Source organism: Ranitomeya imitator, chromosome 1, assembly GCF_032444005.1.
Source record: "Ranitomeya imitator isolate aRanImi1 chromosome 1, aRanImi1.pri, whole genome shotgun sequence".
Taxonomy (NCBI): Eukaryota; Metazoa; Chordata; class Amphibia; order Anura; family Dendrobatidae; genus Ranitomeya; species Ranitomeya imitator.
The window spans coordinates 901183696-901195938 of NC_091282.1; the positions used below are offsets into that span (position 1 = coordinate 901183696).

Below are 12243 nucleotides of genomic sequence, written 5' to 3' on the forward strand. Positions count from 1 at the left end.
ACCAGCCTTGCATTGAGGGAAGCTGCGCACATCTACTCTGCGCGTGACTGTATGCATTTAAATCACATACTTGAGGTCACACACCCGCTACTCAAGCATCCTCACGGTGCACGAGCGGTGAGGATTCACCAGTCTGCAGTCACATGGAGTGACTGCAGACTTGTACCCTAAGGCCGGACAACCACTAACTAACACTACAGTGAATTTACCCTTGGAACAGAGTGTCAGTCAGCAAAGTAATGATACTGCAAGGAAGCCTCTTGTATTCACTAAATAACCCTGCGCTTACTGATTATTGATTTCCAAAAATACTTTGTGATGCTGTAAATATCACAGTCTCTACTGTCAAAATTTATTCTGTCTCCCCACAGTTTAAAACTTATAACAATAATAAATAGGACCTAAAACTGACCTTGGGAGAGTGTTTTTGCCACCAACTAGATCTTGTATGATTGTCTGCCATGGATAACAGCATCACTTGTTTGTTTGTATTTTTTCCCATGGAAAATATGGTGCTAATAGTCACATCAGTGTCCTTCTGTTAAGGTAATCTAGCCTTCGCTTGTGTATACAGGACCATGAGGGTGTGACTTAATTTGCGATGTGCGTCTGTCAGGCCTCGTCATGTAAACACTGGCTCATGAGGGATTTCAGACTCATTGTCTGCAGACTCTGCTCTCACCCTGCTAGATCTGCGTTTACGCCTATCCTTGGTCCGGTCTAGGACGTGTGTAAAGGTTATGAAGGAAGTACATGAAGCTTAAGTGGGAGCCAGCGCCTGAAGAATGATTAACTTCCCACTGCAGAACATAGAAGGTAAAATTACGGTCAACTTTTCGGTCAATTTCTCCTCTGGACTTAATATAGAAGGTGCATGACCCGTCTGCTGAGCTCAGTACACTTGAAATACAGCTTCCCACAAGAACATGTGCTGTATTATACATCGCTGTCTTAACACTTTCTACAACTGAATCTTAAATTAACTGCTTCAAGGTCAATAAATGACGCACCTTCCCCAATGTACTTTTTGTGCTTTGTGTGCTTGCAGTGCTACTTGCCTAGTGTTGCTACTTGTAAAGAACATACGGCCACATTCATTATTGCATTTTGTTGTCAAGATTTTTTTTATGTTTTTCACTTGTTTTTCATTTGCACCTTACCTTCTTTTAATGTGCTCCTTTTCTAAAGTCTATTTTATGTGGATCGGTTTGGGGTTTCCAGATTTTTTTCAGCTGATTCATCAATTGCGTTGTTTTTAAAAAAGTTGTACATATTTTGTGTAAATGTACTTCGGTCCTTCCCTGGAGTCATTTCAAGTGCATCTGTTATTTTTGTCATTTGGATGGAATATGTGACTTTTTGCGCTAAAACATTGCAACAATGGTTATTTTTTATTTTGTGCCAAATGAATAAACCACATGTGCTATTTTGAAGAATTTGGTGCAAAAAAGTTAATTATTACCACAAGACAGAAAAGAAGAGTCATTTAAATAAATGCAAATGATGAATCTGAGCTCATAATGTTTTTTCATTTCTGACCATGACATCTAAAATCACTCCCTCTTTAAATAGGTCTCCCCCCTTTTGTGCCCTTTCACATACCAGAATGTTAGCATTTAACTGCACTAACTTTCTAGTTTGCATTGTTAGAGAGTGGGCTGGTCCTGTCACAGGCATTACCATGCCTCATGTAAAACTTGATGCAAAGTGCTCTTTATTTTTTTACATGACCCAGGACAGATCTATGCCCAATGTTAACAATGTGAAAGTTGAACGTGTTGCATGGTGCTTGATCAGATATATATGTAATGTGTTACACATGCAAATTGGGTCTGGATCCTCAATGCAGGTGTGGTAATGAAGGGTTTACTGTAGGACAGTCTGAGTGTGATTTGTTGTGGCTCAAAACTGTGAGTGACTGGCAGTGTGGCTCATGATTGTCTGATGGAGAAAAGAAACAGGGATTTTTTTCCCCCCAAGAGAGTTCTAAACCAGGGAAGAGAAGTAATGACGATTAGTTTCCTGAAGTTAAGTCGTACTGAAGCAGGCTGTAGTCCTAACCAAGGAGGAGGTGTAGTTTGAGAAAAGGAACTACAGTACTGGAGTAAAAAGTCTGTTGAATATTAAAGGGACCCTGCCACCAGGTTTTCCCAATAGAAAGTAAAGTCACCATCTTCAATTCCTCTTCTACAGCAGTCTCACAATCTGTATATAAGTACCCAGATCCAAAAACAACATTTCACAATCACCCCAATACGACACGGTCTTGTCCGGTAGCCATCACTGGTCTTGCTTTGGCGCCTTCTCTATCATCGCAATTGCCGTTCTCCTGCCCTGCTTCATGTTGATGACGCATCCTACATCATACGCACAGGGCCCAAATCTCGCTCCTGAACAGGTATACTTCGATCTGGCCTGCTGAGGGTAGAGCAATGTTCTGTAATGGGCATTTACCACTAGAGGCCAAAGAGATCCAATAGCATGGAAGTAAAGTCAACACATGCGCATTATATGTACTTAGGAGGATCGATATAGGAGGCGCTATGTAGATGACGTAGGACCCATGATCCACATGAATCACGCAGGAAGACAGCAATTGCAGGGATGGAGGAGGCATCAATGCAAGACAAGCGACTTCCATCGGACTGGATCTCGCCTTATAGATGGATTATGAAAGGTATTTTTTGTTATATGCAGAGGGGGTTGGGCACTTATATACAGCTGTATAGACTGCTGTAAAAGAGGAAATAAAGGGGGTGGCTACAATTTATATTGGGAAAACCTGGTGACAGGGATGGTGACCTTGAGGAGGACAGCTGAATATGTTATCTATTAGAAAACATAGTGGATGCTTTCCTGAAACGGAAAGTACTTGCAAGCAGCATAATACAAAGAATAGCAGGTTTACCCAGAATCCTTTGCAGTAGGCAGAGCTATGCAAATCATCTCTTTCCACCCCAGTCTAATCCACAGCGCTTGGAACCGCCAAGCGTGCAATGCTGCGGATTAGTTTCTAAATTTACACAGCCAACCAATTCCTACCTGTGGACACGTGTTTCGGGCTTTAGGCCCTCATCAGCACAGGGCTGGAATTGGTTGGCTGTATGGAGTGGTGCTCGGTGAGCAAGCGATACATATATGCTAGCCACCTTAGGGAGAAAACAGTAACTCAGGAGAGGACCGCCTTGGGATCGGAGTTGTCAGTAGAGTGAAAAGGCTTCATTTGAGTGAGACCACTGGGAAGTAACAAGCATAAGCTTGAGCCTCACTGTGATCTAGAAAGACGACTGCAACAGTGTATGGTGTATTACAGGTTGTCGTGCAAGCCCAGGCACACCATGGACCATGAAGTGGGAGATGCTGCTTATGTGTTTTCTGACAGTTTAAGTTCTGAAACTTTGTCACATCTATGTATCATTGTTGGAAGATCTAAAATTACAGTAATTAAGGTGTTTTTAAGATCCTTGTATCTGTGTGGTGTCTTGTTGGGGAGTCACTTGCTCCGCCAGACTAAAGGAGGTGTGATTGTGCACATGCCGGCGTCTATTTAAATACTCTTACATTTTTATTTGTTGTATGTATAACAAAAACGAAAAATATATGTTTCCACAACTACGAAAATACTATTTCCTGATCCCTTGGCTGCTGGTCAAAGTACCAAATATGGTTTTCAAGTAAAAAATAGTTATGAGACTTTTGTGGGATATTTGGAACAAAGAAGAAATATGATGTTTATATCTGACATTGGGTGTGGAACAGTGTAAATGAAAGTGCAAGGTCAGCAGAGAATTACATTCACTTACATGAGTCAAGCAGCCTAAACTCCTCAATCTTCTGATTTATCTAGCTCATTATTGTACATTGATCTATTATGTTGATCACGTTGCCTTCTGCACAGTGAGCCATGGACAATTGCTTTACACTGTTACAATAAGATAGTTAGGTTCATCCACTGTAGATCACTACTTTATTTGATATTTTCTTCTAAATTTGGTTTTCTCGGAGTAGATCTATGTAACTTTTTGAACCTTTGTCTTATATTGTACTAATTCTTGTCATACAATATACCATCTCCAATAGAATCAGGCTGTTGTCACTGTGCAAGTCAGCACATCTACAGTCATAGGGGATTAACGACATGTGAAAGGGCTGACTAAGTCCTGTGTACAATTCTTTGTGAAAAGTAAAGCAGAGATGATAACTGAACTATGATTCATTATTGGATGTGACAAGCACTTTACTTTTATTTACCTCAGGCACCAGAAATTACTTGCCATGAAACAGCATTTTCGCCTTCACTCTTTGTGATATTTGCAGGTTATATAAAAATAGGCTAATGAGGCTGCCAAATTATATAAATGCACAGTAGACTTAAAGGGGTATTCTCATGTTATTAAATTGCTACATTTAGACAACATATTGTTAACAAAAATCCCAATATCATAGTGCTGGTCTGGGCCACACTGCATATACATAAAGTGCCCCCAGATCCGTCAAAAAAGCTCCATGGCAAACATATTTATAAATAGGAGGAAAAAGGAGCATACAATCTAAATATTTTAATAAACAAATGTCTTTATTGGTACAAAAAGATAAAAGATAATAGGACAATTACATTTAGGGTGTAATCCAGTCAGGCACGGGGGGAAGACCACCCCCTGCAACCCCCATGTTACATATAAAGGTAATAATCAAGGGGAAAAGGAAGCCCCACATAAGAATCACCTGGAAGACTAGACCCACATGTACCTAAATAGATATCATGGCGAACAGTGACGCTAAACCAGAGGTAATACATGGTACATAATGAGGTAACAGGTACCGTGGCCAAGCTTACCAACGAGGGGTGCAGGAGGAGAGTCCCACCGGAAAAGAAAAACGCCCCGACGCGCGTTTCACGGCTCTGAAGCGCCGCTTTCTCAAGGGGATGACAGTCCACCGGTGCAGGACCTGCTAATAACCCCCCTGACCCCGATCACGTGTGCAATCACAGCCAATCCGCGCGCCCACTGCGGCACATGCGCACTGTGGAGAAGACCCGGCGATTGCGCACAAGGCCCCAAGACGCCCCGCCCACACACCAGATCCGCCCACAAACAGCGCGATGCGCACAGCCGTATGGATAGGTGAGTGGGGAGGGAGTGTACCCCTGACTACCAATGAGAGATATGCAGAAGCGGTGTGCACAAAATAGTAAAAAGGCACCATGTCATCTACCCACAATGTGCGCAATGTATATAAAAGGGCACACAATGTCAATCCATACCTACGATGGTGTCAGCAATGTATATGGAACACCATACTGCCAACAGGCGCTGGCGTACTATATGCCCATGGGTCACTGTCTAAACCTATCTATCCCCAATATAGACAATCCCAATAAAAAAGGGGTGGGAGGAGAGAGACAGCGATACATGACACACAAAAACTAATATGGGAAGTACCCATATAAATATATACAGAGACAAGAGCAATATGTGTAAAACATGATATACATAAACGTAGTATACATAGACAAATATTTCATGTAGATATATGCCTGTGCACATTGTCCGTGGTGTCTCCAATATTGACAGGTGATGAACACTATGCGGTCACACATTGATATTTAGCGGATGGCAGAGAATATGTAAAACGTTCACTCCACACGAGGCCGGGATCAGAGGGGAGCCGTATGCAAAGGGTACTACTATAAATGAAGAAATGACAAAAAATTAAAATAAAAAAACAAAACAGAATAATACAATAAAAGAAAATTGAACAGATAATCCGGAGGGACAGTGATGGGACACAACGGAGACTCATATAGGGCTACGCTAGAGGTAAGGGGCAAAGCTCAAGGATTCATTGAGACCCCTGGGCGTCAAAGTGTCGAGCAGAACAATCCACTTTGACTCGATCTGTGCGAGTCGTTTCTTATAGTCACCACCTCTGATGCCAAGGTGAAGAGCGTCAATCCCCCTAACAGAAAGTAGTTTGTCATTGCAGTTATGGTACTGCCTGAAATGGCGTGGAACCGTTTTCAAATCCACTAAGGTGGGCGCTGTCCTGGCCGCGCCAATGACCCGCACATGCTCACGAACCCGAACCCTAAGTTCACGAGTGGTAAGCCCAACGTATATTTTTGGGCACGGACAGGTCGCATAATAGATGACATTGGTGGTGTTACAATTTATGCGCTGTCTAATTTGAAATGTTTTCGTACCATCACTCGAGGCAAAGTCAGAGCAGCGGAGGACATTGGCGCAGGCAAGACAGCGCCCACACGGGACACATCCCGGACGGGGGCCCCCCGTACCAAAAACATTTGTTGGGGCTGGAACGTAGTGACTCCTCACTAGCATATCATTCAGGCTCTTACACCTTTTAGGGGTCATCAGAGGAAAGTTCCCCAGGGCAGCACGCAGGGAGGGCTCAGTATGTAACACAGGCCAATGTTTAGCAAAGATAGAACGCATGTTCTCCCACTCGTGATTATAAGTGGAAGTGTATCTTATTAGTCCACCCTTGTCTTCATGCCGACGTCGAGGGACACCGTGCAATAGATCACTCCGTGGGGTAGTCCCAGCTTGGTCATAGCCGGCCCTAATGGACCTATGGCTGTAACCACGGGCCCTAAATCTCTGTTTAAGATCACCCGCCTGTTGTTCAAATTTTGTCTCAGAGGAGCAAATACGCCGCATCCTGAGGAACTGTCCAACCGGGACGGCCCTCACGGTGGCTGGGTGGTGAGCAGAGGTGGCATGCAGCAAAGAGTTGACCGAGGTCGGCTTCCTGAAGACGTCAGTCTGGATGCGCCGATCTGAATCAATTTCCAGACGGACGTCTAGGAAGTCAACCGTCACAGTGCTGAAGACGTAGGTCAAACGTATGTTCAATGTGTTATCATTGAGGCACCTCATAAAATCCTCGAGCTGGTGGACGGACCCACCCCAAAGGAACAGAATGTCATCGATATAACGATGCCAGCACAGCACATGGGCAGCGCACGGCGGGCCCCCGTCACCAAAGATCTCTCTCTCCCAGGCGCCCAAGAAGAGGTTGGCGTACGAGGGCGCACACGCCGCGCCCATGGCTGTGCCGCGTTTCTGTAGATAAAAATTGTCCTTAAAAATAAAAAAGTTGTGGGTCAGGATATATTCCACCAGCTCGAGGATTAGCTCACACAGAGGGCCATCCAGGTCGGAGGCACTCAGGAAGCGGTGAACAGCATCTAGCCCATGGGAGTGGTCAATACACGTGTATAGACTCTTGACGTCGGCTGTTACGAGAATCGTATCATGGTCCACAAGGATGCCTGTTGTGAATTCTGTGGCTGAATTCACTCCTGTGGTCACAAGTGGTACTGCAGCTTCTGAGCTTCCTCCCTCAGGTGTTCTGGTGAGCTCGTTGGCTGCTTTGTTATTTAACTCCGCCTGATTCTGTCTTCCTTGCTCCTTGTCAATGTTCCAGTGTTGGATATAACAGTACAAGGAGCCTACCTAATGATTCTCAATAGAGGGAAAAAAGAAGTTCTGACATCATTTTTTTTTCTCAGCTCTGTGTTCAGTCTTTTTTTTCCCCTAGACATTTGGGTGTTTCAGGACACAGGTGTGGACATGGATATTCAGGGTCTGTGCTCTTCAATGGATAATCTCGTTACAAATGTACAAAGGATTCAAGATACTATTGATCAGAAATCTATGTTAGAACCAAGAATTCCTATTCCTGATTTGTTTTTTGGTGATAGAACTAAGTTTCTTAATTTCAAAAATAATTGTAAGCTATTTCTGGCCTTGAAACCTCATTCTTCTGGTAATCCTATTCAACAGGTTTTGATTATTATTTCTTTTTTGCGCGGCGACCCTCAGGACTGGGCATTTTCTCTTGCGCCAGGAGACCCTGCATTGAGTAATGTCGATGCATTTTTTCTGGCGCTCGGATTGCTTTACGATGAGCCTAATTCAGTGGATCAGGCTGAGAAAAATTTGCTGGCTTTGTGCCAGGGTCAGGATGATATAGAAGTATATTGTCAGAAATTTAGGAAGTGGTCAGTACTCACTCTGTGGAATGAATCTGCGCTGGCAGCTTTGTGCAGAAAGGGTCTCTCTGAGGCTCTTAAGGATGTCGTGGTGGGTTTTCCTATGCCTGCTGGTTTGAATGAGTCTATGTCTTTGGCCATTCAGATCGGTCGACGCTTGCGCGAGCGTAAATCTGTGCACCATTTGGCGGTATTGTCTAAGATTAAACCTGAGCCTATGCAGTGCGATAGGACTATGACCAGAGTTGAACGGCAAGAACACAGACGTCTGAATGGTCTGTGTTTCTACTGTGGTGATTCCACTCATTCTATTTCTGATTGTCCTAAGCGCACTAAGCGGTTCGATAGGTCTGCCGTCATTGGTACTGTACAATCCAAATTCCTTCTGTCCATTACCTTGATATGCTCTTTGTCATCGTATTCTGTCATGGCGTTTGTGGATTCAGGCGCTGCCCTGAATCTGATGGATTTGGATTATGCTAAACGTTGTGGGTTTTTCTTGGAGCCTTTGCGGTGTCCTATTCCGTTGAGAGGAATTGATGCTACACCTTTGGCCAAGAATAAACCTCAGTACTGGACCCAGCTGACCATGTGCATGGCTCCTGCACATCAGAAAGTTATTCGCTTTCTGGTGCTACATAATCTGCATGATGTGGTCGTGTTGGGGTTGCCATGGCTGCAAACCCATAATCCAGTATTGGATTGGAACTCTATGTCGGTATCCAGCTGGGGTTGTCAGGGGGTACATGGTGATGTTCCATTTTTGTCTATTTCGTCATCCACTCCTTCTGAGGTCCCAGAGTTCTTGTCTGATTATCGGGATGTATTTGAAGAGCCCAAGTCCGATGCCCTACCTCCGCATAGGGATTGTGATTGTGCTATCAATTTGATTCCTGGTAGTAAATTCCCTAAAGGTCGATTATTTAATTTATCCGTGCCTGAACACGCCGCTATGCGCAGTTACGTGAAGGAATCCCTGGAGAAGGGACATATTCGCCCATCGTCATCACCACTGGGAGCAGGGTTCTTTTTTGTAGCCAAGAAGGATGGTTCGCTGAGACCGTGTATTGATTACCGCCTTCTTAATAAGATCACTGTTAAATTTCAGTATCCCTTGCCATTGTTATCTGACTTGTTTGCTCGGATTAAGGGGGCTAGTTGGTTCACTAAGATAGATCTTCGTGGTGCGTATAATCTGGTGAGAATCAGGCAAGGAGATGAATGGAAAACTGCATTTAATACGCCCGAGGGTCATTTTGAGTATCTAGTGATGCCGTTCGGACTTGCCAATGCTCCATCTGTGTTTCAGTCTTTTATGCATGACATCTTCCGTGAGTATCTGGATAAATTCCTGATTGTTTACTTGGATGACATTTTGATCTTCTCAGATGATTGGGACTCTCATGTGAAGCAGGTCAGAATGGTTTTCCAGGTCCTGCGTGCTAATTCTTTGTTTGTGAAGGGATCAAAGTGTCTCTTCGGTGTGCAGAAAGTTTCATTTTTGGGGTTCATCTTTTCCCCTTCTACTATCGAGATGGATCCGGTTAAGGTCCAAGCCATCCAGGATTGGACTCAGCCGACATCTCTGAAAAGTCTGCAAAAATTCCTGGGCTTTGCTAATTTTTATCGTCGCTTCATCTGTAATTTTTCTAGCATTGCCAAACCATTGACCGATTTGACCAAGAAGGGTGCTGATTTGGTTAATTGGTCTTCTGCTGCTGTGGAAGCTTTTCAGGAGTTGAAGCATCGTTTTTGTTCTGCCCCTGTGTTGTATCAACCAGATGTTTCTCTTCCGTTCCAGGTCGAGGTTGATGCTTCTGAGATTGGAGCAGGGGCGGTTTTGTCACAGAGAGGTTCTGGTTGCTCAGTGTTGAAACCATGTGCTTTCTTTTCCAGGAAGTTTTCGGCTGCTGAGCGTAATTATGATGTGGGCAACCGAGAGTTGCTGGCCATGAAGTGGGCATTCGAGGAATGGCGTCATTGGCTTGAAGGAGCTAAGCATCGCGTGGTGGTATTAACTGATCATAAGAACCTTACTTATCTCGAGTCTGCCAAGCGCTTGAATCCTAGACAGGCCCGTTGGTCGTTATTTTTTGCCCGCTTCGATTTTGTGATTTCGTACCTTCCGGGCTCTAAAAATGTGAAGGCGGATGCTCTGTCTAGGAGTTTTGTGCCCGACTCTCCGGGTTCATCTGAGCCGGCGAGTATCCTCAAGGAAGGAGTCATTGTGTCTGCCATCTCCCCTGATTTGCGGCGAGTGTTGCAAAAATTTCAGGCGAATAAACCTGATCGTTGTCCGGCGGAGAAACTGTTCGTCCCTGATAGGGGGACTAGTAAAGTTATCTCTGAACTTCATTGTTCGGTGTTGGTTGGTCATCCTGGAATCTTTGGTACCAGAGAGTTAGTGGCTAGATCCTTCTGGTGGCCATCTCTGTCACGGGATGTACGTACTTTTGTGCAGTCCTGTGGGATTTGTGCTAGGGCTAAGCCCTGCTGTTCACGTGCCAGTGGGTTGCTTTTGCCCTTGCCGGTCCCAAAGAGGCCTTGGACACATATTTCGATGGATTTCATTTCTGACCTTCCCGTTTCTCAAAAGATGTCAGTCATTTGGGTGGTCTGTGATCGCTTTTCTAAAATGGTCCATCTGGTGCCCTTGGTTAAATTGCCTTCCTCCTCTGATTTGGTGCCTTTGTTCTTCCAGCATGTGGTTCGTTTGCATGGCATTCCTGAGAATATTGTTTCTGACAGAGGTTCCCAGTTTGTTTCAAGGTTTTGGCGAGCCTTTTGTGGTAGGATGGGCATTGACCTATCTTTTTCCTCGGCTTTCCATCCTCAGACTAATGGCCAGACCGAACGAACCAATCAGACCTTGGAAACATATCTGAGATGTTTTGTTTCTGCAGACCAGGATGATTGGGTGTCCTTTTTGCCGTTGGCTGAGTTCGCCCTTAATAATCGGGCCAGCTCGGCTACCTTGGTCTCTCCATTTTTCTGCAATTCTGGGTTCCATCCTCGTTTCTCTTCAGGACAGGTTGAGTCTTCGGACTGTCCTGGTGTGTATTCTGTGGTGGACAGGTTGCAGCAGATCTGGACTCAGGTAGTGGACAATTTGACCTTGTCCCAGGAGAAGGCTCAACTTTTCGCTAATCGCAGACGCCGTGTGGGTCCCCGACTTCGTGTTGGGGATCTGGTTTGGTTATCTTCTCGTCATATTCCTATGAAGGTTTCCTCTCCTAAATTTAAACCTCGTTTTATTGGTCCGTATAGGATTTCTGAGATTCTCAATCCTGTGTCTTTTCGTCTGACCCTCCCAGACTCCTTTTCCATACATAATGTATTCCATAGGTCGTTGTTGCGGAGATACGTGGCACCTATGGTTCCATCTGTTGAGCCTCCTGCCCCAGTTTTGGTGGAGGGGGAATTGGAGTATATTGTGGAGAAAATTTTGGATTCTCGTGTTTCTAGACGGAAACTCCAGTATCTGGTTAAATGGAAGGGTTATGCTCAGGAAGATAATTCCTGGGTTTTTGCCTCTGATGTCCATGCTCCAGATCTTGTTCGTGCCTTTCATGTGGCTCATCCAGGTCGGCCTGGGGGCTCTGGTGAGGGTTCGGTGACCCCTCCTCAAGGGGGGGGGTACTGTTGTGAATTCTGTGGCTGAATTCACTCCTGTGGTCACAAGTGGTACTGCAGCTTCTGAGCTTCCTCCCTCAGGTGTTCTGGTGAGCTCGTTGGCTGCTTTGTTATTTAACTCCACCTGATTCTGTCTTCCTTGCTCCTTGTCAATGTTCCAGTGTTGGATCTGAGCTTCTGGATCTTTCCTGTGGCCTGCTGCTCTGCTTAGATAAGTGCTTCTTTGCTTTTGTTGCTACTTTTTCTGTCCAGCTTGTCTTTTCGTTTTGCTGGAAGCTCTGAGACGCAAAGGGTGTACCGCCGTGCCGTTAGTTCGGCACGGTGGGTCTTTTTGCCCCCTTTGCGTGGTTTTTTGCTTTAGGGTTTTTTGTAGACTGCAAAGTTCTCTTTGCTATCCTCGCTCTATCTAGAATATCGGGCCTCACTTTGCTGAATCTATTTCATCCCTACGTTTCTCTTTTCATCTTGCTAACAGTCATTATATGTGGGGGGCTGCCTTTTCCTTTGGGGTATTTCTCTGAGGCAAGTCAGGCTTGTTTTTCTATCTTCAGGCTAGTCAGCTCCTCAGGCTGTGCCGAGTTGCATAGGTA

The 12243-nt window shown here is 44.8% G+C and overlaps 1 protein-coding gene across 5 annotated transcripts in view; it reads left to right on the forward strand.

Moving 5' to 3' along the window:
* The window catches only part of ARHGAP24 (Rho GTPase activating protein 24), an 896906-nt gene that overhangs the window by 730579 nt on the left and 154084 nt on the right, over positions 1-12243 (forward strand). Inside the window, exon 1 of one of the 5 annotated variants that reach the window (XM_069743305.1) lies at positions 713-816. The exons of the other annotated variants lie outside the window; for them this stretch is intronic. Within the exon in view, the coding sequence (XP_069599406.1) occupies positions 786-816 (31 nt within the window). The 5' untranslated portion in view covers positions 713-785. Of the gene's footprint in view, positions 1-712; positions 817-12243 lie in introns of those variants that run through there. 5 annotated transcript variants of the gene reach the window in all.